Below are 27,556 nucleotides of genomic sequence, written 5' to 3'. Positions count from 1 at the left end.
TGCAATGTGACCATCTGTAACTTGAGTTCTGAATTTACTTAAGAAAAAAAAAGACTTCATTTTTATATTGCAAAAATCATAAATAGCTTTAGAAGATTGGTTTATTTTCCAGCAAAGTATGTGGAAGTAGAGATGAAATTACTGAGGAGTAGCACATAGGTTTGTGCAGATAGGTATTATGCACATAGATAGGCTCTTTACCTGTCTTTCAGGGTTTTTTATTGGTCTCAATATAAAGGAATTGAAAAGAGATGGACTGTGCCTTTGACTAATAGCTTGATAAAGTGCATGGAAAATGCCCTAATGTACTATGTAACTGCCTGTCTTATTTATGCTTCAGATCATTGGATGGAGTTTTTATGCCTAAAGCAAGACAGATATATACATAATCTGTCTCAAAGAACAAGAGTTACAGTAACTATCTCTTCCTATTAAAAATATTCTTCCATATAATGTATGATTTTCTTTTAGGGGTGATTATGTGAATGCTCTGGCACATTATGAGAAAGGAATCACTGGGGACAATAAGGTAATGCCTTTTTAGTAATGATAGCAGGTGCACTCTCATACTGCACATAGAGTTACCGTGTTTCAGGCTTATTTAAATTCAGGTTTTTGTATTTGGCCGTAAATCTGTATGACTATTGCTTTTGGGATAGTAGTCTTCAATGCACTTATTTTTAATGTACAAAATGATGCTTTTTCTAGGTATAAAGCAGTGTTGCCTGTGTGTTAACATGGCATAATTAAAATTAAGTGTTTATAGTTTTAGCAACTTCATAATAGGCATGTGCAAATATTAGGGAAAATACTGCCAGAATTTTCATTGTTATAATAAAGCCCTAATTATTACTTCTATTCTTCTTTACTGGACTGTTACCTACATAAAGACAGAAAGTGGCTGTGTTAGAGAAAAGACATCATATTCAATTGGACCTCCCTTATTTTGGCATTATTTCCCCTAACATTTGCATAATGTCTATTACAAAACAACTCAATGATAAAACATAATAGGGACAATAGCAGTGTTTTCTCAGTTCAAGCCATTTGGCTTTATAAAACATCAAAGGTCTTACTACCGTTAAAAAATGAGACTACGAGCAGGGTATTTCCTTCTTTTTCTCTACTGTTTGTTTTGGAAGAAAGAAGCAAGTAGCACTGAGCTGTTTGTAAAAGCAGATTCTTCTCCTGTATGTTTGGTCTGGACTCTATTTATCTTGTAAGTAAAATGTAAAAAGCAAAGGCCAAAAGTTAAGATGAAAACTAAGCAGATGATCAATAAGTAAAACATATGATTCTTCACGATAAATAGTTCTGCTGCTTAATTTTGAATAGTGGCTGCAGTTAGACCAGAATTTTTAGACAAGAATTGACTTAAGTCCATTTTATTTTTTTGTTAACTTGTTTCAGTGTTTGGTTATCATGGCTTTTGCAAGCTGATATTTCTTATATGCAAGGTATAATTACTGCTTTTCATTTGATTGCCAGTACCAGGAACATGATGAAGCTTGCCTTGCTGGAGTAGCCCAAATGTCTATTCGAATGGGAGATATCCGTCGAGGGGTAAACCAGGCCATTAAACACCCTAGCAGGTTACTAAAAAGAGACTGTGGAGCTATTCTGGAAAGTATGAAGGTATTCAAAAGAGTCAGTAAAGCTAATGCTGAATATGTGAATTCATTAAGCTGCTTATGTGTAATCATAATTTACAAGTGATATTGTAATGGTTTCCAATATTGTAGCAATTTTCAGAAGCTGCTCAGCTGTATGAAAAGGGACAATATTATGACAAGGCAGCATCAGTATACATCCGGTGTAAAAACTGGTAAGTACAGGTTTCAGTGAAGTGATGTATTTCTTGAGACTGAAGGCTTGCTGTAATGCCCTTTGGAAAGGAAAAATTCTCTCAGTATCTCAAATGTTGCATGAATTACATTTCATTGGTGTTATGGTTTCCTCCCCTAAGCTTAAACAAGCACAGTGTTCATGAAATCCTCAACAACCTGTGCTGGTTGAAATGTAGTCATACTGAAAATGGGAGGTAGTCTTCCTTTTTTTGTTTTCTTGTGTAATGTTTGAGGTGACCTGTAGTTTCAAGGGATTTTTTTAGTATACTGAATGTAGTCATTTTATTTGTCTAGTTACTGTTTAGTTCATTAAATTTCTTCAGTTATAGAATATATAGCTGGGACTCTGAATATGCAGACGGTTGGAAGTGATTCTAAGTTGCTGGTTCAAATGGAGTCTGTATCATGAGCAGTCAAAATAGTTGACGTTATGTTCAGTGAACTTTTTTTTTAGCGAATTTGGTCATTGTCAAGTTTCCGATGGAGAAGTACAATTTACAGAGAGACTTAAGGGCCTAATTCTTGTGTAATTATATTTTATGTATTTTGCTATTAAGAACTGTTTGGAGCAGAGATCAAAACTCGGAGACCTCTCTTCTTTCATGCAAATGCTTTAAAAATAAGGTTGGAGCATTAAGCTCATTCTCTGATGAAAATTTTATTCTATCATAAAAGTGTATCTGTTTCATCAGCATGGACTAAGAAAACACCTTGTTCAGTAGGGTATCTTGCATATTATGAGAGTGGAAGGTGGAAGGTACAAACTTTGTTTATCCAAGCAGAAGGAGGTTCAAGTCCCCTGATGTCTTGGGCAGTGCTCTGTCTTCTAGGCAGAGAGGTATGAGATTTAAGATCAGCCTCTCTTCAGCCTTTAATATTCATTGTCTTGAAAGGCTCTCCAGTTAGTTTGCTGGCTTTTGCACATCATGTTGTGTGTGGAGATCCTGAGGTTAAATTTATGGAAGGACTGATGTGTAGTTCTGTGTTCCTCAACACTCCAGTGTTAGGGATGTTGTCACTCACAGAAACTGGTTCTAAGTGCCTAGAGTCCTCTGTACAACCGATGGCCAAAGTTTAAGCAATCACAGGAGTCAACACAATTGGACCTGTGTTGGTATTCATTTGTTAGGTTAAAGTTTTAATACTGTGCTGCTTCTGTAGATGAATTGGAGAATACTGGAGGCTGAAATGTTCAGTCTGGCACTTTTTAATGCTCATACATCTTTCAACTCAAAAAACAAAAGCTACTCTACTTCTTTAAGCCTGTATATTCCTGAATCAGTGTATAATTTCTGGTTCTTACCTGTATAAATGCAGCTTTTTGAAATTATTAAAGCACATTCAAAACTTGTACCTTCTGTTTAATTACTTATTTTTTAACCTCCTTTTCACTCTTATTATAAATATGCCTGTTTTACTGGAGAAAATTTTAAAACAGAAATATTTATTAAATGACTGTTGTATTTTTTTCTAGGGCAAAGGTTGGTGAACTTCTTCCTCATGTTTCATCTCCAAAGATTCACCTGCAGTATGCGAAGGCCAAAGAAGCAGATGGCAGGTGTGTCTGAGTGTTTATCTATTTTTATAAAATAAGTTATTATTTCTGAAATGCGTTATTATCTTTATAAAATAAATTAAAAGACTAAAATTAAAAGCAAATTTTGCAGAAAATATCCACTGTGAAAAGGGACCCTGAAATATGTAAATTTAAGGTGCTGTGTAGAAATTTTAAACATAACCTAAGGACCTGCCACCAGTATCAAAGATGTGTTTCTGACTGATTGTTCCTGTCTGAACATTAATATCTTTTTAATGAAAGAAGGTGTTTTAAAGTACTGTACCCAATACAGCATTCCACTTAATAGAGTATTGAAGTTCAGTTTGCTTCTAAGTACTCCTTTTATAAGGCTGTGATTTTTAAGGTCATTTAAAGGTGCAATAATCATAAAAGAAAATTTTTCTTTCTAAAAGCAAATTATTGTTATGTCTTAATGGCTTGCACTTGCAAAGTATTGAATAATGTGTAATTATTGACTGAAATGAAAAAGCCCCAAATAGATTATACTTGATCACAAAATGTTGTTTTTACTAGTCATGACATGTCAAGTAGATGTGCTTCAAAATAATGACACCTTAATGATATGAGGTATCACCAAAGCTAAATGTTTGCATTGATGAGACTAGAAAGTACTATTTCTGTGTCAGTTGCATAGTGTGAGAAAGAAATTTCTTGAAATTGTTCAGCTATACAGAAGAGGGAAAAAAAGTCTCACTGTTAAAAATGTTATACTAGTTATCATATGTTTGGGATTTTATTGGCAAGGCAGGACATTGTACTCTCACTCCCAAGTGATTTGATATGGTTACCCTGATGGAACAGATGAACTACCCAAGAAGCCTATATAGGAGATTTTTTTCCCAAAAAATTGGCCAAAAATACTATCATAGTAAACATTTTTCTGTTGTCTCACTGCTTTTCATTCTCCCAAGAGAAAATGAAGGAGAGAGAAAAAAACTAGGAAATGCAGAACAGAGCTGTTATATGTAAACTGAAAAGAAGGTGTCACAGGATAACCTCTCAAAAGTAAAATACAGTATGTTTTTTTTATACCATGTTGTAAAGAGCTATGTAAAACTTAGAAAAACTAATGTGGAAGCATTGTTTTGCAGGTACAAGGAAGCCGTGATCGCTTATGAGAATGCCAAACAATGGGACAGTGTAATCCGGCTATATTTGGATCACCTTAACAATCCTGAAAAGGCTGTTAATATTGTGAGGGAAACACAGTCTCTTGATGGAGCCAAGATGGTGGCCAGGTAACAGTCTTGTTATAAGGTTAAAAAATTAGTAACCTTTGAGAACTGCTAACCATGTTTCCCTCTTTCATGTTTTTGCCAGAGACTAAAATTGTGCTCAGTACAGTAAATGGAATTAAAATAAAAAGAAATCTCTTGTAAGTTTGTAGAATGTATAATATTTCCTTGAATATATTCTTTATGTCTCATGATGCATCTTACGTTTGCTTTCTTCGCTGATTAAATATATTAAATTTTACCACTCTTAAACCATGATTACATTTTCTAAGTTAATGATTTCCTAGAAGCAACTATGCAAAGCATAGTAATATTAATCGTTGTGTTTATATCATATTCTATGACTTTCATATTAACTTCTCTCAGGAGTAATAATGTTTCGTTTTTTATTGTGCTTTCAGTTCATGAGATGAGCAGCCAGAGTTTAAAAAGGGTGAAAGAGGACATACCAATCGAAATCTGGGGAGGCTGCTAAAGTATCAGACTCTGGTTACTGGTACTTGGCCAGTGACTAGATATTTCAGTCTGGTGATTTGATTTCTCTAAAATCTGGACAGCTAAGCAAATACTGTATTTTTTTAAACTTTTTAATTAAAATTATATTAGCCTGAAGTAGTAAATTTAGACAATCATAAAAGTTGCCATGCTATGTGGTTCATACTGAGTTAATTTTAGTAACCTATTTAAAATAATGAAGATATACAATAATTTAGAAATGTATCATATCTGCATGCCACAAAATATACTATATTTTTAAAACATTTGGAGTATTCATTATGTCACTTAACTAAGGTATTAACTTGTTCATTCTGATTAGATTCTTTCTGCAGCTTGGTGACTATGGTTCTGCCATTCAGTTCCTGGTCATGTCCAAGTGCAATAACGAAGCTTTCACATTAGCTCAGCAACACAACAAGATGGAGATTTATGCCGATATCATCAGTGAGTATTCCAGTTTAATAGTTTGCTTGGAATATGTTTTGCTGGTTTTTTTTACTTAATTAGTTTAGACAGATTTGAAGTGATAAGACAAAAGGTGGGACATTTTGTGTTTTCCAGCCCTTTCCATCTATTGTCTGTTTTCGGTCATTGGCCAATTCGCCATCCTGTGTCTAATTCTGGTCCATAAATGAGGCATTCCTTTCAGCTCAAGTGTCTCCCAGGGTCCTCACTCTAGGTTGTTTTTGAATCTTGCCTGTGCTTTCTGTGTATCTGTAGAAGTAAAAGCATTTGTCTATATGCTTTTTTTACTTGTGTCGGTTGAATAATCCTGTTCTTTCACCTTGATGTATTTAGTACTGCTTTTCTGAAACCGAAAATTTTACTAGTGCAATTTTCAAGTTTGTGCCATCTTTTCCTTTTCTCCTCGTTCAAGCTCTTTTATTACATGTATAAATCACTTGTCTTTCCTTTCTTCCTTAAGGCCTTTCATGGCCTCCTTGTGTCTCAGTGAGAAGCAAAAGGAAGTTTTACTGAGAAGCTGATTTTTACCTCAGGTCATCAAGTCAGTCAGTGGCCCACTTGTCAATTTGCAACAAATTTTATGTTCTTCTCCTGTGTCCCCCTTCTGTGTGGAAACAGTTCCACATAAGTATCTTATGATTATCTCATATTTTCAGTTAATACCTCCCTTTAAAAATGTTTTCTCGCTATGATGATTCTAAAAACTTGGCAATGTTAGCTTGCAGGTGTACTGTTATAGCTGCTTGTCAAGGTGGCTAGTATTGTTCTGTCATTTCCCTATGCATTCCTCCTTCTCTCCTATCCAAAATAGCATGATATATACTTAAACCGTAATTAGCTGGGGGGAAAAAAGGCTTTAACTTTGGAGGTAGTGACTGTCTTTGTTTTAGATGCATACAATAAAATGGAGTCTTGGTTAGAAGATTAAATAGCATTTCAGGCTAACATAGTTAGATTGCTCCTGATAGTCATACACTGTGCAACACAAACGTACTCTGAAGCTGTGAAAATAATTCAGATGATAATCTCATAAGCATCTGCAGAATTCCATTGTACTCTTTTACTGTTGCCAGGACATAATGAATTATGAATTAAGAAGTCATTCATTGGTCAGGTCATAGTTATGCCATTTTTATCATGTCTGTTAAACGAAAAACAAAAAATCCCATTACAGTGTAAAACCTATGCAAACAAATATTTCACTGCATTATTATCTTTTAATGTCTGACATTCAGTGTTTGATTAAGCAGGAAAAAAAAGTTTATGAGGTAATTCAGTCTAGCTGGCTTTGGTTCTCTTTGAATGTCAATAGAAAAAAAAGTAGAATATGGAATTTCTTCCTTCGGTAAGGTCTTTCATCTTACCTTTATAAGAATACTATGCTACCCTTGCTTATGTATCTGTTGCAGGTTCTGAGAATACTACTAATGAAGATTGTCAGAGCATTGCACTATATTTTGAAGGAGAAAAGAAACATTTTCAGGCAGGAAAATTTTTCTTGCTGTGTGGCCAATATGCACGGGTTAGTACTTAAAGAATAAAACAATGGTATTTAAAAGTTCATTAAAACTGTTCAAAATATAGTACTTCAAAATCAGAAAAATTCACAGGAGACTTTTTGCCTACCTTCACATGCTGATATGAAAAAGTGCAACAAAACTAAGTAAACTATTTGTAATTATACACATTGGATTCTATGAATTATAGTCATGCACATAACTGTTTTTCATAGCAGCAAAGCCTCTAAGTGGATCAAAGACGTACTGTTCTCTGTGAATCTCTTAATTACATGAAAATAGAAGTAGAATTTAATTAGAGTTTATTTGCTTGACCAATGCTCCATTGTTGAATTATTTTGCATTTATTAAATACTGTAGCATACTTTAAGTTAAAACTTCCTTTTATAAAAGCAAGTATGTAAATTGACACAATTCTTCTTGATTAGTTACAAGTTTGTCAGCTGATGCTTAACTAAATGTTCCACTTCTTCATACTGAGCACATGCTTAAAAAAATATTTCTGATTTTTGCAAATTACAGCTATCACAGGTGACCACTCCTTCAGCTGGGGCTCAGGGGGTTCCAATGGCACATTAATCAGTTTCTGCACACTGTATTGCTCTGAACATCTTTCACAGATGAAAATATATGCCAGGATTTGGCAAAAAATGTTCTCTTCTTTCTTGCAGCAGATTCTGTAAGAGCAGCTGCTGTCTGTATAGCATAAGTGATTATCCTTATAGCCATAAAATACAGTCATGATAAGCATCCATGGTGCTACTTTTCTGTCAAAAGGCAGAGAGGAATAATTTGGTAAAAATTAGGAAAAAGTTCATTTCTTTTGTCTCAGTTTTAACTCATCTTCTATTTCATTTTAGGCATTAAAGCACTTTCTGAAAAGTCCAAGCACAGAAGATAACTTGGCTATAGAAATGGCAATTGAAACAGTAAGAAACTTTGATAAAAAAATTCTTCATCTTCTCAAGAAATCTACTTTGTTTGTTGTGGCATTGTCCTAGTGTCAGTGAGAGTGTTTGGACAGATTGCAAACAGAAGGAAAACTGTTTCAGTAAAGGTGTTAGCTAAATGTAAAACCCCTAAAATAACTGGCACCAGAGGAAAAAGTGTTTTCAGTCTTCAAAGGAGGGTTTATGAATCCATTCAAACTTTCATGGTTGCATGTCAGATGCTTGAATTTGTTTAGCATTCATGATTTTTTCAGTCCTGCTGCTGCATGCTGTGGTAAGAGAGGTCAGTACACTTCCATTCCCCCTCTCTCTCTCTTTCTCTCTCTCTCTCTCGCAGCTTCCGCTATAGGATAGAAGACCAGTTGCAGCATCAGCCTTACTAACCCCTTTTGGTTTATATCTGTTAAAATCATTTTTCCATCCCTTAAAAAAAAAAAAAAAAAAAAAAGGTGGAGATGAAGCAATCTTTGTTTAATCTTTAGTTTAGTTGCCCGTGACCTCCAAAGTTCTGGAGTCATCAGGCCTCCCCAGCCCATGCTGCACCTCAGCACGTGTGAACCTAGTCTGTTTTCTGAGATTCCCTTCTAGACAACACATGCTGGAAATCTATTTAACCAGGCCCATTGGCAGTTTCCATCTAAGCATCCACTGTGACTTTCACTGTCTGTCATCCAAACTGTGCTGACTGCCTCTGTTGCCTTGAAAAACCCACAGCATTGAAATTCTTACTAGGGGTCACCAGATTTTTTTTTCAAACTCTTCAACGGTAGGCCTGACTCTACCTAGAGCTAGCATAGCCACTCTTGAGGCCTTCCATCTCAGAAAGCTATTGGCAAGGCCTGTAGGACTGAGGTGTTTGAGGTGTCTAATGCTTTCCTCTGGAGCCAAATGGGTAAGCCCAGATGAATAAAGGCTAAGAAGAAGCCCATAGGCTATTGCTGCAAATGAACCGTATCTGTGGATCCTCCCAGAATCTCAGCATCTTAGTCATTTGTTAGACTCTCTCTTCAACTTTGGCTCTACCGCAGTGACCAGCGCTGAATATTCCTCTGAGACACAGATTGCTGGCTTGATAGACACACCTTTGTGGTGGTGGGCTTCAGCTCATGGTGCCTAGACTCGGAGGCCTTCCTAACACTGAAAAAGTGAAACAGTTCATGCTGATGAAGACTTACTTAGTTATAATCCCCTGACAAAATGCATTAGAAAACAAACATGTGCTTCAGGTCAAAGCTGATGAACCAAGTAATCATCTGATTTGAGCACACAAAGCCAATAAATTCGTGTTTTAAACGTATCTAATTTCAGAGGTTTTAAAGAAAGCCTTCTATGACCTCTCTCTTTCATGTCATGATATTTTCTTCTGTCTTTATTTAATAGGTGGGACAGGCAAAAGATGAAGCCTTAACAAATCAGCTGATAGATTATCTTATGGGAGAGAGTGATGGCATGCCCAAGGTATTGTATTTTTGTCACTGCTGTTCTGTCATGTTTCTGTACTACAAGATCTTTTGAGTTTCTTTTATCATAAAATTTTTGGTGGACACAGATTGCTTTTTAGCTTGGTTTCATTAAGGAATAAGGCTTATATGATTACTCCATCCATGAACTGACAGTAAATACAGTCATGTACAAAATGATATGTCTGGAATAATAAGCTCTGCTCTGTTGAGAGGAGTAAAGTTTGGTTACAAGGGAGGTAACATGATCTTGGCACAGTAAAGTTATTTCACCCTTAATATTATGGTTATAGTTTATAATTCTGTTGTGAGATTAAAGATTCTGGCTGTTTCATTTCTCTGTAGTGCTTAGAGGTTAAGAATTTAATATTCTGGACTTTTACATACAACACTGGACACTTGGTTGCCAAGCCAACCTTTCTTTTATAAATTTTTTTAAAACCTTTATGTATGTAGTATCTTTTTATTATTTACCTCTTATTACTTATCTGTAATTTGAAATTTGAATGACAATAGAATTAGAAGGAAAAATAATGAAGCAAACTGCAGGAGACCAGAAGACAATGAAGCTGTTAGAACTGTTAGATAAAAGATCTGTTACTAAGAAAGCATCTGCGTAAGGAGAAATAAATTCATATTTATGCTGAAAGTTGGATGAACAGAAACAAACTGTAGCATCCTGTCTTTTATGTCAGTTTTCTATGAGCTGCAGCCTAGCCATCTGGTTGCCAAAAGAAGTGTATAGGACCGGAGAAGGGAAGGGACCTACAATATGAACTCCTTTAGTGAAGTGGTTCTAAAGATTTTAGAAAACATTCAACAACTGTGTGAATACCATAATTGCCATATTTAATATTGTTTTGCACTTGAACATAGAGCTTTGTTTTCCTTGTTTAAAAGCTCTCTCTTGTTCTTCTGAATGCTTTAATCCAATCTGCCATAGTCGCTCTCAGTGAGTAACATAATTTTACTTTATCAAATCATACTTGTTTGTTTAAAAATCTGCTTACAAATCAACTCAGTTTTATCTTCATTATGCCCTGGAACCAGTGTTTTTGAAATTATAAAGCAAATAGGGTTGTTTTTAGAAAAGAGCAGCTTTTATGTGGTAGTATTTTTATAAAGCTGAAAGTAAGAGTGAACTTAAAGTAGCCATGCAGCAGAAACTTGCTGATCCTTTCAGCACTGATTGTTCAAACCAGAGAAGCCTCACAGCAGCCTGCTTGTTCTAACCTTTTTCAGCAAACAATTATATGGGATTTTAATGATGTACCATATTATCAAAATTGTTGTAATTAGCAAAGTTTTGCTACACTATTGCCTGTCTAAAATAAACTATTATTTCTTAAATGAGTTGTTATTATACAGAATACTGTATTTGTTAAAGTTAACACATAAAAACTATTATACAGTTTTCTTAATTTATGTTACAGCTGTTCCTTCTTTTTTGTTTTTCAGGGAGCGTTATCTAGCAAGGTTTTGCTGTTTTGTGTGCGCGCTTTTTAAGTACAGTGTTTTAAAAAACAAAACAAAATGATTGCTATCTAAAATTAAGATCAATTAGATTACAATAATAAAATTTTCCAAAGGCTTTAGGAAATGTCTTGTCAGTTGAAAAATCCTTTCTATATTTATTGCTTTTAAAATGGCTAACTTAAAGTTTAGAATATGAAATTAAAACATAAGACTCATATTTTTCTTAAATGCCTTCTATTTTTGTAATCGTTTCTATCTACAGCTACCACATAAGTCATTTAAATGTGCTATTTAGGTAATCTACAGTCAGAGTCATGGCAAATACCGTTTCAGACCACTAGTCTGTCCTGGGCCATGATCCTCCTTCCTCCTGGAGAGGAGAACAGGGAGAAGCAGCCTTGATGGGGAAGGAATGCAGCCTTGTTGCAGAATGAGTCTATAAAGCTACCAGTATCTATTTTTTCTAATTTATCTATAGTTAAGTCAGAACCATATCAATATATACAATACATCGGACTAATTTGGTCTTGATTAACCAGCTAAAAGATTGCCATGTACAGGCTTTTCTTTTTATTCATTCCCTTTTACAAATCACTACTAAAGATATGAAACAAAAATGGCCCTAGCCTGCATTTTTTCCACTTAACTTTGTTTATGATAAAAAGAAGCTACTATCTTGTATTTTATATTTTAGTCACATTTTCAATAATGCCACTGTTTTGCTCCTTTTTGAGGGCTTTTTCAAAATTCTTATGAAAATCCAATTCTCTTTTTTTCTTCTACAATACTGCCATCTTGATTTTAAAGCTTTGTTTTAAATTATTTCACTAATTTTCTTGATGTTGAATTAAGCTGTTGGATTGCCAATTCTTAGATAAACCCTGTGCTACATTTACCATTCTTGAATCCTGTAATATATCAACAGTATATAGTATAGCAAATTATAGATTTTATCTTTTTGTTACCCGCTTGATTCCTTCATTTTAAATTCCGTTAGCTGTCTTGGATGTTTACCGTCTTGGCCTGGTGCCATATGCTCTATAACAGCCAGGTTTTGTCATCCTTATTCATGCTAAGCAATGTCTTCATCTAGATCCATAACAGGATTTAAGCATCTGCAGCAAGATTTCTCTAAGAGGAGTTCCTTGATTCTTTTCTAACACCATAGATGCCTACAGGTCTGAAGCTGTTAACGTTTCCGCCGATAAAACTCCCTGAGTACCTAGTACCGGTACCTGCTGCTTCGTGCGTCCATATTAACAGGGCTTAGCAACTAACTGCGCGTCTGCCGCAGTTCAGTCGGGGTCCTTCAACGTGGGTACTCGTCCGTCTGTGTCCTAGTGGATGAAACTTGTAGGGGGGCTGAGCATAGCTCAGGCATGCTAATATGAAGAGCTCTTCATAAAATAGGCTAGCTTGTCCACTTTCTGTGAAGAAAGTGATGCTGGGATGAAGACAAGAATACAGCGACGTGTATTTAGTTACTATTAATTAATTACTTTTGTATTATTCAATTAAGGATGCCAAGTATCTGTTCCGCTTATACATGGCACTAAAGCAATACAGAGAAGCTGCCAGAACTGCTATAATAATTGCCAGGGAGGAGCAGTGTTCAGGTAAGTCTGTTTTTTCTAATATGTATGTATATATATCTGATATATATACCTGACACTGCATCCTTTCAGTGCTTCGGTTACTGTTATTTAAATAGATTTATACTCAGGAAAAGCTTGTGTCAGCCTTAGAAAAACCCTGCTTTGTAAGTACAAAGCTTTTAATTATATTTAAGTTTAATTTTGAATTTGAAGTGGCCTTTGTGAAAAGGTTGGGACTGTTATAACTGTATATTAAAGAAAAAAAAGAAATTGTGGAAAATATCTGCATTTCTTATATTGCATTTAAGTAAACATATTGATGGAGACTGCCTACAACTTTGCTTTTCTGTATAACAGAGCTGTGTCTTAAGTGCAGTTACTATGAAATGTGGTTTCCAAGTCAGATACTGATGCTTTAGTCTTTGCACGTATAAAATTCTTGATATTTTTCAGTGGGAGGTGGGCACAGGAGATGATTTCTGTTGAATGATCAGACTTTCTCAAGCCTTATTTTCCCCCTTAATAGGTAGCCAATGTTAGAGAGAAAAAAAGGATTAAGAAGGGATGGGGCTGGAAGCAAAATAGCTACCACCATCATTAGCTGCTCTCCTCTGTAGCCACAGCAACAGTCCTACCATAACACTGCTTTCTTTTCATTTCAAATAAATTAAGAAAAATAGCTATAAAGGAAAAATAACAGCCTGGGGAACAGAAGGACAGTCATGTCCTGGCAAATTAACATTTATTGACTGCTCCTTGGCAGTGGGCTAAGGGGGGAAGGGTAATCTCTTAAACCCTTGATAAGCAAGAACTCCTAATTCATCATAGCAATGAATAATGCATTTGTGCTAATCATTTAAGCAGGAAATGTAAAGTTTCAAGGGTTTAATTGTTCACTAGCTTCTTTGAATCTGAAAACATACATCTGAAATACAGTATCGCATGTTGTTTTTCATATTTCCTCATAGTACAGATGTGTTCTGGAACATTGTAAGAATAAGAACTACATTTTTCTCAGTAAAATCACCAATAACTGGTGACTGGTAAACAGTAACTGTTTCCCATGCAGGGACAGTTTTAGATTCTCCGCTCTTCCTTCAGGAGCTTTCAGTGAGTTTAGTTTTGAAGGTTTCACCAATATAGTTTATTCTTTGCTTAAAAATCAGTAAAAATCATTTCAAGACTACACGGTTTGGTATTTTCTTTTTTGTATATTATGTGCAATTTTTCTTCTTTAGGCTGATTTTATATAATAGTTATCTAGTTTTAAGACTGAACATATTATACTGTGAGTCAGTTATACAACATGAAAAATTAATGATATCAGTTGTTTTCCAGCAGCTGATTCTGGAGTAATAAGTAGTTGTCTCATATAAATACATCAGGTAGATTCAGCTGTAGTATGTAACATCATGTAACAAATTGCTTTATATAGAGAAAAAAAATGTGTGCTGAAATAACTATACTCTGAAATTTCTTCTAAATGCCTCCAACTGCAAAATATGACTTCTTCATCCTGATGTCTTAACAGTGCAAAAAACACAAACAAAAAGAAGAAACTATGTTACAGTAGACTGATCACTGATTGCTTTGGTGACAAATTCAGCTACATGGATAATTTAGTGAAATCCTGGGGTTTCTGGACCATTTTTGATAGTAACCTTGAAGCAGTATAATCCAGTGAATTAATAGTCTTAACTACCTCACTGAAAGGTTTGGGGTTTGTCTGTTTGCAGAGGGGAGGAATTGCCAAAGCAAATTGAAAGGTAAAAGTATGTTAAATTAAAATTTAAACAACGGCTTTTGAATATCTGACCTTGAGGAACAATGAGATGAAATATGTCATTTCTGGAAACAAAAAAATGTATCAAACAGTGTTCTAAAAGTATCTTTTCTCTGCTTTATTGTGGAAGTGATGCATTGGATGCACCATTTTAAAGCAGGGTACAGCATTTTATTTATATATATATATATAATATATATATAAATACACACATATCATCATCCTCATACACATTTTGCTGTTCTTCTAACATTCTACTGTTTAGATATCTCCAGGTGTAAGTATTTTTCTTGTTTAACTCCCTGACTAGTATTGTTTAGGATACTGTGACAAGCAACTGCTTGTGACTTTCTAAAGAATTTGGCATGCAAAGGTTTTGCTCTAAGAATCAACATATCTTCTTGTTCAATTTCCTTATATGCCATTAGACATTGAACAAATAAATTGTTATGAAAAACTGAATTTACTATGCAGTGTCCTTTATTTTTAAGGAAACTACCGAAATGCACATGATGTTCTTTTCAGTATGTATTCAGAATTAAAGACCCAGAAGATTAAAATTCCTTCTGAGATGGCTACAAACCTTATGATTCTACACAGCTATATTTTGGTGAAGGTAATGAATTCAGAAACTAAATTTACATAAATGTTGCAGTGTGATTTATTAAAATATATATATGGGTGATGTTCTGTATACATAAATTATGTTGGCATACGGGTTGTATTACAGAATCCAAGTCTGTACTAACAACATGCTTCAGGAGAACAGTCCACGTGTTTTGATTATTTTTACCTCTTTGATTAGCATATTCTTTTATAAATACTGAATAATTAAAGCCTACATATGGCTTCCTTTATTTCTTTTGCATTCATACTTACAAAAATGTTATGCTACCAGTGCTATTATTCATTAAGAAGCAGATCAGTGCTTTTCTGTAAATGAAATTAAGCAACGGTGCCCAAACTGTTTCTAGTAGTTAATATGTGGCCCTTCAGGAGATCTGTTCAGCCAACAGCCTGCTTCTGGTCTCTCTGCCTCCCAGCAGCGATGCAAGAGCAGACAAATAGTGGGCTGCAGGCCTGATATACACTGCTTGGGGGAAGACCTGCATCCACTAGTAACTCTGTCCCTTCTTCAACATATGATACTCCCCCTCCCCGCTCAGTTTCATAAAAGGGTCATGGGTCTCTGTCTCCAGGAAGGAGGACAGCCAGGAGCAAGCTGCATAAATTATTCTTTAAAGACTGCGGTTAATTTGATATATTTATTGTGTTCCAGACTCATGTGAAACGTGGCGATCACATGAAGGGAGCGCGTATGCTTATACGCATAGCCAACAATATCAGCAAGTTCCCATCACGTAAGTAAAAGTGCTGACAGCATAGAAGAGCTTGCTGAGCTCTGCAGGATAATTCATTAATCATTGCATTAAACAGGTACATTTGTCTGCTATGATCATGCTGGCTACAGAACAAAGTGTAAATACAGCGTGTGCTCTGCCATCCTCACAGGATAGCTCTTTGATACATGGCCTCCAGGGTAGTGCCTCACCAGCACTTACAGCTGTCCTCAAACACTATAACTGCAGCACTGAGTTGCCTGAACCATGCATAATAGTCTCAGGATCATACATAATGAACTGATTGGCTTTGTGACATTATCACAAAATTTTTATTTGCCCTCTTTTAAAAGAAGTGTCACCTTTTTGGCTCATGAAGCTTTAAAGATAAAGTTTCTTTGAGACCACTATATGCAGAGTCTTGTCACATACGACAGCAGTACTGACAGTGCATCTCTCTGCACCTGCATGTACACAGGCCATTCTCCATGTTTTGTTTTGTTTTTTCTCTATTAATCCCTGATCAGTGGTAAACTCAATTTCTGTTGCATGTTTTTTAGAGCCAATATTCTCTCAGCTATGTCATTAGAATGCAGACTTTAAAAGATGCAGGCCAGATGTGGGAGAAATCGATATAACCAAAATATTCCTTCTGCCATGCTGAACCTCAGAAATACAAAGCAATGACAGCTGAATCCCTGATTTTCTTGTGTATGGTTACAGGAATTGCACAAACTTGTATAACTCTGTACCATGAGGAAGAAGAAAAATAGACTCATTTTTTCATCAAAAACTTTTCAGTCCTATTTGCTTAAAGGCTTTCAACATTAATATTGGTAAATAAATATTTTTTTGTTGTTTCATTCTATTTACAGACATTGTCCCAATCTTGACTTCAGCAGTAATAGAGTGTCATAGAGCAGGATTAAAAAACTCAGCCTTCAGTTTTGCTGCTATGTTGATGAGACCTGAGTATCGTAACAAAATAGATCTTAAATACAAAAAGAAAATTGAAGCAATGGTCAGGTGAGCAGTGTTAGTCTCCTATATTTACAAATGTACAGTATTATGGCTTTATTAGTAATGTTAGTTTTGCTCATAAAACCTACTGGCTTTAACCTATTTTCATGTTATTTCACTGTCTCATAGTTGGAAGCCTAAGACTAGTTTCCCTCCTCTGTTGCAGATCAAAGGCTTTTCTGTTCCCTTGGATATGATTTATCCTAAATACATGTGCACATAGCCTTACATTTTACATGCATGTAAGACAAGGAATTGTTACAGATTTCAAAGTATTATGATCTGTTACAACTTTAAAATGTTTGCATTGGTTCAAATTAGATGAAAAATGACCTAGGTCTAACCTTATATAATTATGATGAAGTATCAGTGATTGTTACAGGGAAATACTAACTGGAAACCATGTAAATAACTAAACACTTGCTAAATATCTTTATTCAAGTTCAAAGGGTTTCTTTGTGCTTTTACTCATATTTGTATCTTACTTCTAGGCGTCCAGACACATCAGAGGTGGAAGAGCCAACAACATCCTGTCCATATTGTGCATTTCTGCTCCCAGAGTGTGAACTCTTGTGTCCTGGGTGTAAAAACAATCTCCCATACTGTATTGCAACGGTGAGTGTATTGGGTGTCTGCTGCAGCCTGAGAATGAACACAAAGCCTTTTTTCCTTGTAAAATATAAGTTCATCTGAACATCATCAGTTTGCTAGTAGATTCAAGGTAAGTTTTTCATGCTGTTACAAATCAGGTAAAACCATTCTTTTGTGAATGTTAAAATAATCTGTGGCCTCAGCTGCCACCTACAAGCTGCAGGGACTTAAGTTTGACAGTAAAATCATTAAGTGGCTCTGGCTGACTTCACCTTCCTGAGGAGGTAACTCATGCAGCTGGACTCACCTGTATGTCTAGCATGGGTGAGAGAACACAAGGAGGGGACAGAGCTGCTGGTACCTTCCCAACCACATCCTTTGTTCCAGTTCCTCAGTGCTCAGGACTGTAACCCTGGAGATGGAAGTCTCAGTTTCATCTATGTGAGGGAGATTTTACTTTTGCTAGATTCAATTGATTTGTCATGCTAGTATTACAGAAAAATCACACATTTACTTAAGCAGAAATCAAATGTTGTAGTTAATTTCTTTATTATAACTAAAGAATCTGTCTTACAAAAATGATCTTACAAGCAATTTCTTCTTACTCCATTGGTTAAACAGATGACCAATGTATTTTACAAGTATTATATTAAGGAAAATAACCAAGGCTTCTAAATATGTAACTTCATAGGCCAACTGTAATGTACATCCTCATCTATGTTTCACATTATATTTAGGTTCTCCCTTGGATATAGTTCATTTACATCACATGCATTTGTAACATCATTAGGCCTGCAGCAACTTTACTTGCATCTTACCAATGTCAGTGTCAAAGCCTACTGCAGCCTCTCTTATTAGAACATAAATCTCTAAATTCAGTTCAAGGCTCTGCTGTATTTTGTAGTGTTGAAAAGGTACATACAAATTATTTGTATCAAAAGCAAGTCATTCTCACTTGTATTACACCCTGGTCAACACAGTAACCATACCAAAAAGAAGGAATCATCTCTGTTTAAAGAGACTACTATCAAGACAGCTGCTATACTCACAGACTGTGATCAAGGCTTCTGACAGACTAGAATGCAACCTCGTGGCCTCAGATGGTGTGGTTGTGGGGGCATTTTTTGAAAATTGTCACATGCAACACCAAAAATCCCAGTAAGCTCTGGATGTAAATCTATAGATATCATTATAGAATTGCCAAACTAAAATAATTTTAAAAGTGGTAACTCAACACACTATTTATTGTTGTTTTTTTAAAGAAATGCAAATTATAATGAGAACTCTACATCTCCTCTAGAGCTCCTTTTCTAATCAGAGTTCACACAGTAGCCAAACTACAGTAATACTGTTTGGGGTTTTTTTAATTCCTCAAGATCTTCTCTTTGTTGCTGAGACTTTTTTCAAAAAAAAATGATATAAAACTAGATTACCAGCATACTAAGACAGCACATTCCATTTAATCACTTGCAGCTTTTGTCTCCAGGGTCGGCATATGGTACGAGATGACTGGACAGTCTGCCCACACTGTGACTTTCCTGCCCTTTATTCAGAATTCAAAACGTAAGTTGGGATTTTTTTTTTCCTTTCTGCTGCAGTGTTCTGTATGAGCATACTTCAGCAGCAGACTTGGTTTCATTTGGTACTAAAAAACATGCAATATAGTGTCCTCAAAGGGAAAAAGAAATTTTAACTCATACTTGGCAGTTTCATCTAACATAATCTCAGAGTAATGCTTTGAAGTGGATAAGGAAGTATTATAAAGAAAGAATTCAGCTGTAGATGCAACACTCCAACAACGGAAACCATACTAATGGACAGTGGGCTTGTTTAAGTTCCCAGCTGCTTCCTGCAAGACCACACACTGAAAGGGGTGGGGAAAAGAGACCAAGAAAACCCACACAGCATACCTAGAGTACTCAGTACTTGGGTATACACTACAAAAGCAATAATTGCTTGTCCTGGATTGTATTCCACATGACAGTGGGATGGGATGGTTCTGTTCAGATCAGGAACTGCTCCTACCAGTAATGAACCTCCAAAAACTCTTCGTGTTCTAGCCCTACTCTGTATATATTTTACTTGCCAATTTTTCCTCACCTCCATGCAAGCAGCAGCAGCCTTCCTGTTGTGATATTAGTTCTCAAATATTTAAAAATAAAGAGACCTCAGCTCCAGGGAAAAAAAAAGACTCAACATACTTTCACAAGTTTGACATGCTGTGGCAGCATCCAACTACTTGTCCATTAGATATCAAGTAGTATTCCCCTTCAAACATCTAGCTAGGACCACCTGTTGCTCTACTCTAGACTTCTTACATTGCTCCATGCTTTCTGCATCAGGCCCAAATGTCTGTTTGAAAGTGTAAAATTGTAATTTAACTAATCCTACTACTTTTAAAACAGCATGTTACAGAGTGAAAACATATGTCCAATGTGTTCTGAAAGAATTAACATTGTTCATCTTAAGAAAATAAATGATTGCACACAATATCTCAAAACAGAAGTGGACCAATAAATTCAGGTATGTGCTACAGCTTCTTACTTCACAGGGCTCATTCTAGAAGATATTTGAAAAAGACTCTGAACAGAAGTTTTTCCCAACACAGGAAGCTCAGTGCTTAAGAATTCAAGTTACTGCCTAGGTCTATCTCTCAGTTTATCTTTATAACTGAGACCAGATGTACCAATTCTGTGCCCTCAGGTATAAAATAGCCCCTTAGTTTTTGCTGCTGCAAGTAACCTCATGGTTAAATCACCTGGGTGGAAGGTTTTGAACCAGTTTACTTCTAGGACAGTGTGAAACATCTGTATTCTGCAACATATTCTGTTTTGGAATGACTTAAGCTTCCTGAATGCTGGTTGTGCTTAGAACAGCACAAGGAGGAGTCTGAAGAGCTCAGCAGCACCAAAGCCTTTCATAGATCTACCAGAAGGATTTGAGTGCAGGAAGAGATAGATATGGCTAACTGGAAGGAGCACATTTGAAATGCAGGTTACATGATCTTAGATTGGGGGGTGGGGGTGTTAAATAATGGAGCACAATGAATTTGCAATATACTGAACTTCTAGAAACTATCACAGGATAACAATAACATATTGGCTTGAAATACTCATATTTCAAAGAATAAGACCAATATTCTATACTTTTTGATCCAACATCAGTTCTGTTGAGTGGTAACTGCAAACAAGTAACAAAGTTCCTCATTAATTTTGACATTTAAATGCTGTTTTAGTGGAGTAAACACCTTATGTGAAAACTTAACTGTAGAGCAGAAAGTAATGGGCAGATGCATACTGTACCTCAGTCTAACAAAATTGCATACACCAGAAACACCTCCCCCCTCCCCAAGAGAAAATGTTAATTTGCTATCAGTCTTTGAGATATGAGTAACTGTTTCTGTTTATTTTCAGAACTGCATGTGCTGTCTCGTGATCAGTAGCATTGAGGAAGGCTCTGTTACTGCATTACAGGTGGTTTTTTCCAGTAAGATTTAATAATGACCATGTCACTTCTATTTTGTGATAATCTGTAAATACTTAACTTTTGACAAATTTTGTACTTTATTCTAGTAATAAAACTGATAATTTCTTCCTACTAAGCAAAACTTAAGTTTCATATGCAAAGGCAAAACCAAGGAGCATTCTGTGTTCTTCTGTTCAGCCAAGTTACAGTGATATTTATACAAAGTTAGAGGGAATGAAATTTGGTACTTTAGACTAAACTGTCCACAGGTTACAAATGTGGACAACAACATATTAAACTAGGCAAGAAACCTAGTATTTGTTTATTCAATATCAGCTTTGAGCTTTCATGACTAATCTGTATTAAACATTTCTTAATCTTTAAGTATTCCCTTCTGGCTTTAAAAATATAGCTCATAGCATTGGCTCCTCATATTTTGGAACTAATGCATCACTGCTTTTCCATGTCTCTAACTGAACAAAGTGGAAGTTGTGAGAAAGGAATATAACCACAACCCAACACATGCAGGAAAGCCAGAACCTCAGAAGGAAAGACAGTGCATGAGAGAGAGCAAGAGCTCCACAAACTCAACCAGTTTTTTTAAAACTTGTGTGAACTTATTTTATTGTAATTTTATACACTACTTAATTTCTATATTGTACAAACATGCAACTCAGATTTTTTGCATCATGTACTATTTACAAGATTTCACCACATAATAGCAGAGAATTTATTAAAAAAAAGTTAGAAGTCCTATGAAGACTCAGTATAATGCCAGGTAACTGTCACATTGTCATGTTCATGCACCTGGGTGCTTGTTTTACAAGAGTAGTTATAGCTTGTAACTTTGTAGCAAGTTAAGAGTAATTACAGCACTGCATAGTGTGAGAATAAAGTCATCACCTCTATAAGAGGTGCATTTTCAACGCACTGGTTCTACCTTCCCAGCCACATTACTGGATCTGTTTCAGGCTCCTGCCAAAAGTTAGATAAGCAAAGCTGCATCCATAGCAAGGTTATTCTGTTTAACGTCTTGTTTTCTCTTTTCTTTTCCCTTCTTTTTTTGTTGTTTCTTCATTTTTCTCCGTTTTCGGCAGCCTGGAAGACTTTACTTTTTTTTGCTACAAACAGAATAGATGGACAGGATGGATAGTTTAAAATGCAGCTGTAACCTGACAAAAGCAGAAGCCAAAATGCAATCAGTGTAAAAAAATTATTTCAGAGCGATCCTTAGTTCTTAGCATGGACCTTCAACAAAAAAAAATGAGTATAGGCAATCTCTCCCTTCTCCCCCTTTTAGGTATCAAGATTTTAAATTCCATGGAGAGGACATACTCTACGATATACAATGTTAATGGCTGACCCATAATTCCCCAAGCTGGAGATAGACAGAAAGACTATTACTGGAATTGCTGTCTATGATAACCCAATGCAAAAGGCCTGCAGCTGCTCCTAATCAATGGCACTGTCCCCACTATGCTTAGAACCCTGCTAAATTTTGGATTTGACTGTTCACAAGTTTAATGCATTACAGTGATGTGTCTCACTTTAGTCCAACATTCAAGCAGAAAACGGGCAAAAGTTATCTAGATTATGTCACACTACAGAACTGTTCTGTCAGTCAAGAATTTGTGAGGTATATAACACATTCAAAACCTGCTGTGCTGGGTTTTTTGGTTGATTTTTAATTTAGATGTTAAAAGTGCCAGAAAGGTAACTAAGAGAAGACAGTTTCCTCAGTGTTGCACTACCATATGAGACTAAGTCACCTTAATCATTGCATCACTTTCAACAGTATCTTGCTCATCCTCATCAGATTGGATCTCTTCCACATTCAAGGCTTCACTCAGTTCTGAAGTCACCATGGATCCCGACTGCCTTTTAGATGTTTTGACAGAATGTAGTGAATACGGAGTCAGATGTGCCTCTTTGTTGTAGGCCCGTGTAAAAGCTGCTTTGACCTGTTAGGTTGGAAGGAATTACTATGAGCATCAGATAAGGGCTCTATACTTTGTTAGCTAACCAACTCATGTCTAGCAATTCCACATCATCTTTCATTTGGAAAGATGTAACCAAACATTTTGTAAAAGAGGACACCATCTAGAAAAGATACACAAAAAGCATATAGAAGCTGTATAGTGAAGGCTTATTTAAAATTTGAGTCCCACATAATCCTCAGGTTTACTCAAGAGTGTGCATCTTTAGATGCTTCTCATTTAGGCCCCCAATAATTTCAGCGCTATTGTTCTGCTGCCACCTAATCCAAGTCACTTACAGCAAAATTACCCACAGCAGCACTGAACAGCCTGCCACACTGGAGCAGCACAGTCAGACCGTGTAAACCCACACCACTGTCAGGTGGTATCAGCACAGCATAGTTCTTCTCTTTCCCTGAACACTCACCTCAGATGTGGGAGATCTTGGTTAACATTTCCAACCTGTCTAGTTTGTAGTGGGAACTTCAGTTTAAGCTCACCTCATCCCAGATGAGGGTCCTAACCACTGATGCCTCAAACTAGCCCCAAGCGGACACTGAGAGCACCACTTAAGCCCCCCGGGTCTGGCAGTTCAGGCTGTTGACTAGAATGCGAAGGATGCAGGTTCCAAGCCAGCCTCTAAATCAGGATGTCCATGCTGTAATGGATGGGCTTGTTGCGCATCCTTCCTCCTTTGCACACTGGTAAGGAAAGCAGCGCTACGCAAGAAGCTGAGACAGCTTATTGTCAGGAGTCTGCATGATCCTGCCTTCCACATCCCCTCTGCATTACACTTCTAGCTGTTCCCCAAACACAGCTGGCTCCCAGTGATCTTTTCACCAGAACAACAGGTAGAAGAATGCTGAATGAAGCATAATGTTATTATCTTTTAGGATGTACCCCCTGAGCCAGCCCTTGTCTTGGGGCTATTGCATGTTTGACACCTGAGCCACAACGCATTCCATGCTTGTCATTATATTATAGTTAATAAAATGACTCAGCCAGCTTCATCCTTTCAGCAGTACATACATGCTATGGCTATCATTCTAGGATTTCTTTTTAAAATATTTAAATTAAAAAAAAAAAGTCATCATCACTGGTGAATTTTACCTTAGGATCCAGCTTAGAAAAAGGACTGGGTTTGCCTCCCCAGGTGCTTATTTCCATGATATTTTCAACATCTTCTTTCATCAAGCAGTAAGAGTCCATGAATGCTACAGTATCTTGTACACCATCTGTTCCAAAGTGTTTCAAGGGCTGAACAAGTGCATCCCGCAAATATGATAAGTACTCCATATTTATTGTCCTCTTGCATGTCTGGGTTCTTTATAAAATTGAAAGAGGTAAGTAAATCTGTATAAAAAAGACTCGCTTCTAAACACAAGCAGCCTTTAGGCAGGCCCTCAGCAAATGCTTAACCAGCTGCCTTAAAAACTGCAAGCTCTATTGTATCACTCCTCCTGGGTTATACTTAAATTAGGGATAATCTGATGCAAGGTATACAGTACCCAAAACTGAACAGATGGGAAAACACATCCCTAAATGAAACAAAGAAAAACCTACAGCTTCAAAAAAAGAAGAGAGATATCAGTATTACCTGAGACTCATGTGCATTGCCAATTCTTGAATGATGCGATCATGTTTGCCTGTGGATGAAAATTTCCCCAGCCAGCTGGGAAAGACAGGAAACTGGGACATGTAACCTCTCATCAGCTCCCCAGGCAGAACACTTGAATAAATAGCCTGAAAACACACATGCCAAACTCAGTTCACAATGAATTAGTCAAACTGACACCATGACATAATACCCAGCTTGTTCCAATGAAAGTGGGCAGCTAATGTTTTGGAAACTGAGCTGGCTTTAAGAGAACTCTTTCTTGGTTGCTTGTTTCTGTTCTACCCCTTAGAGGTTACAGCTTCATCTCTTGTGCCATCCTATTTATTATTATGTTCTAATATCTGTGAAGTGATCTGGGTTTTAAAAGCCAATCTCCAACAGACGGATATAGTAAAGGAGACATTTCAAAAGAACACAATTACTAAAACATTCATAATATGAAACTACATAAACTCAGCGAGGCAAGTTCCTAAGCAACCTGACCTACTTGGACCTGCATTAAGCAGGGGGTTATACTAGATGATCTCCAGAGGTCCTTTCCAACTTAAATTATTCTACCATACATTGTCTGATGCCAGTCATAATCTTTTAAGCATGAGTCTTGTGAAAATTTCAGTGATCATCAAAAGAGAAGTAAAATGAAGAAGGTTCAGTTCTCTGTGCTTTGGGAGTAATACTGGCCTGGTGAGAGGTTGGGATATTTAAGTAGGCTTTTACCTGCATATCTGAATTGGTTGTGCCATGTGTTCCTATAACCTAAGAAGGTTCAAGCTTTCCAAAGTTTCAGAAGACTTCATTTCATGACACACAGCATAGGTTCAACCACATGAGTATGGAAAACTGCACTACTCCCCAGCAAAACACAAGAATACTATATAGAGCATCAACTATACAGGTCATAAAATTATATTAAGACAACAATTTCCAGAGATCAGTCGTGTATACTGGGCACCCATAAAGCATACAAAATGTGTCAAGTGCTCACCTGTGTTGGAAGAAGATTCCAGTTTTGCTTGCTACGAATCTGTCTGTCCACTAGATCACCATCACATATACTATCAGCTGTTCTACTCAATAGCACTAAGTGCTTTTTCAGATTCCCTCTAGAAAAAAGGAAGTTGACTATCACCATGCAGAAACATCCAGATATGTTGTACTCTCATTTGACTCCCCTGCATGAAAGGCTCTGTCAATTTAGGGTGTGGAGTAACTCACCCAGCAGCAGCCGGTTTCACATGTATATAGTTCTCTTGGACAAAGAGAGGTGCTAGGGAATAATCATGGAAGAAAAGATCCGATTTGTCTATAAGAGACATATGAGAAGCCTCCTCTCCAGCAGCAAAAACCTTCCGGACAACATCAAAAGGGCCCTAAGTAAATGATAGTTCAAGAAGTAAGTGGTTTGCAAGTCAACACAGACAATAAAAGACATAACACATTACCAACAAAGCTACCACAGTGATGGTACCTAACAGTATCTGGACTGTACAAGTTCAATGCTCAGCATTTCCTTCCTTTTTTTTTTTTTTTTTTGCCAGTTTTGAGAACGGAGTCTTACTTCCAAGATGAATTACAAGGATTATCTGCTAGAGAGAGAACTCAGGATGCGAAGTATAAGCTTCATAATTGCAGTTTACATAAAAAGACCAGTGCATCAAAATAGATATTCAGTCTTGGATTTACCACATAGTGAGTTTGACACATGCTCAAAATATCAGTTAGCTACTTGCAATTAGGCTATCAGTGCTTTATTTTTAATTAGTTACCAGGCTTTATAAGAAGATGCTTATATCAGAATATGGCCATAAAACCAGTCCAATATATTATGCTTACCAGTTTGATATCCTTTTTGGCTTTGCTGGCATCTGTTTTGGCTTCATCATAAGTCAATGATTTATCTTTTGCACACCACATATTAAGATTATGCAAAATCTAGAGAACAAAATGGACAATTTGGTAGCTTAAGTACATTTAAAGGAAAGACTTCAGCAGAAAAAAAGCTTGATCTGTATACTAAAAATAGCATCTCATACTGCTCAAATACTGAAGTCAATGACTTGCACAGGACATACTGAATCGGCACTAACCTGTCTGATGTCCTGATTTGCTGCCAAGATTATCTCATGCATAGCAGGTGGTGGGATTTTTAAGCCTTCTTTAAATGCAATAGACATCATGGCACCCTGTAATACACACAATATTTTAAGACAGTGTCACTAAAGAATTTCTATGAATCCTTCCTCTACAGAAAAGGTTAACAGATATCTGTCAGAGAATGTTACTGTATTTTTTCTCCTAGTTTTTAAGCAATTTAACAGCCTTTTATAAACATAATACATTCATCCCTTATCATGGGTATATAAATAGCAAGATCATTTTAAAAAAAAGTGTTTGGATATATTTTAAGATGCACATCTAAATCTGGAAGACTCTAGACAAAAACTCAGACAACCCATTCTGAAGAGCAGAGTTATTCACTAAGGTGATAAAACTAAGTTTTAAGTGGTGTTTTCATTTCTGTATGAATTCTGACACCTGAAGACAGATTACTGATAACTCAGTGCAGCCCATACAACCATCCTTCTCACCTTAATCTGTTCTAGACGAGGTCTCTGAAAACGAAGATCAAAACAGTAGTGGACTAAAGAGCGAATCTTAGGATGGTTTCGATCATTACACATACAGATGATAGGTATCTTCGTGTGTCTGATTAAACCAATCAACTCCTATCATTTAAACATATTACAACAGTTACACCAGATTCCACAGACAAAAATAATTAAAACACATCATACTGAGCACCATTAATCACTGCTTTAAGTCAGATCCTTGACTTATGCAACACTATAAAACGCCTCCTATTGTAATCAACTTTCCACACAGCAAAAACCTGCTCCCCTTTCCTACTTTTTGTTTACTATTCTGTTCAGCTGCAATAATTCTGCTGTCTCACAAACCATCCACTTCCAGCAACCATGTTTAGACCATTCTTCAAAAAGCAATGAAGATCAGTAGAGCAGAAAACAGCTGTCCAGCTGGAGGCCTATATTAATTTGCCCAAAGACCATTTTGACCTGGCCCAAGCCCACAGGGAGCACGCATCTTTTCCAGCGCGCCTTGCCACAAAAAATAGAAGCAGCA

At 36.3% G+C, this 27,556-nt stretch overlaps 2 protein-coding genes across 9 annotated transcripts in view; one reads left to right on the top strand and one right to left on the bottom strand.

Moving 5' to 3' along the window:
- The window catches only part of WDR19 (WD repeat domain 19), a 45,365-nt gene extending 24,412 nt beyond the window's left edge, over positions 1 to 20,953 (top strand). The window contains exons 20-36 of one of the 2 annotated variants that reach the window (XM_013949497.2): positions 472 to 529; positions 1,489 to 1,635; positions 1,743 to 1,825; positions 3,322 to 3,405; positions 4,518 to 4,664; positions 5,479 to 5,603; positions 7,034 to 7,146; positions 8,002 to 8,070; positions 9,472 to 9,549; positions 12,547 to 12,643; positions 14,897 to 15,021; positions 15,685 to 15,766; positions 16,621 to 16,771; positions 17,257 to 17,380; positions 18,843 to 18,919; positions 19,762 to 19,879; positions 20,770 to 20,953. In XM_013949497.2, the coding sequence (XP_013804951.1) occupies positions 472 to 529; positions 1,489 to 1,635; positions 1,743 to 1,825; positions 3,322 to 3,405; positions 4,518 to 4,664; positions 5,479 to 5,603; positions 7,034 to 7,146; positions 8,002 to 8,070; positions 9,472 to 9,549; positions 12,547 to 12,643; positions 14,897 to 15,021; positions 15,685 to 15,766; positions 16,621 to 16,771; positions 17,257 to 17,380; positions 18,843 to 18,919; positions 19,762 to 19,873 (1,672 nt within the window). In that variant the 3' untranslated portion in view covers positions 19,874 to 19,879; positions 20,770 to 20,953. Of the gene's footprint in view, positions 1 to 471; positions 530 to 1,488; positions 1,636 to 1,742; positions 1,826 to 3,321; positions 3,406 to 4,517; positions 4,665 to 5,478; positions 5,604 to 7,033; positions 7,147 to 8,001; positions 8,071 to 9,471; positions 9,550 to 12,546; positions 12,644 to 14,896; positions 15,022 to 15,684; positions 15,767 to 16,620; positions 16,772 to 17,256; positions 17,381 to 18,829; positions 18,920 to 19,761; positions 19,880 to 20,769 lie in introns of those variants that run through there. The other variant, XR_001293554.1, reaches the window with a different exon arrangement.
- Positions 20,954 to 21,428: 475 nt separating this feature from the next.
- Positions 21,429 to 27,556, bottom strand: part of RFC1 (replication factor C subunit 1) — a 41,732-nt gene continuing 35,604 nt past the window's right edge. For 5 of the 7 annotated variants that reach the window (XM_067298125.1, XM_067298126.1, XM_067298128.1 and 2 more), the window contains 9 exons: positions 27,004 to 27,141; positions 26,503 to 26,598; positions 26,249 to 26,347; positions 25,631 to 25,785; positions 25,401 to 25,518; positions 24,395 to 24,540; positions 23,908 to 24,121; positions 22,591 to 22,782; positions 21,429 to 21,942 (listed from right to left, as the gene is read on the bottom strand). In XM_067298125.1, coding sequence (XP_067154226.1) covers positions 21,847 to 21,942; positions 22,591 to 22,782; positions 23,908 to 24,121; positions 24,395 to 24,540; positions 25,401 to 25,518; positions 25,631 to 25,785; positions 26,249 to 26,347; positions 26,503 to 26,598; positions 27,004 to 27,141 — 1,254 coding nt within the window. In that variant the 3' untranslated portion in view covers positions 21,429 to 21,846. Of the gene's footprint in view, positions 21,994 to 22,590; positions 22,783 to 23,907; positions 24,122 to 24,394; positions 24,541 to 25,400; positions 25,519 to 25,630; positions 25,786 to 26,248; positions 26,348 to 26,502; positions 26,599 to 27,003; positions 27,142 to 27,556 lie in introns of all 7 variants that reach the window. The other 2 variants (XM_067298127.1, XM_067298129.1) reach the window with 2 other exon arrangements.

Source organism: Apteryx mantelli, chromosome 5 (assembly GCF_036417845.1).
Source record: "Apteryx mantelli isolate bAptMan1 chromosome 5, bAptMan1.hap1, whole genome shotgun sequence".
In the NCBI taxonomy this organism is placed as follows: Eukaryota; Metazoa; Chordata; class Aves; order Apterygiformes; family Apterygidae; genus Apteryx; species Apteryx mantelli.
This window is presented reverse-complemented; position numbering and strand designations above follow the sequence as displayed.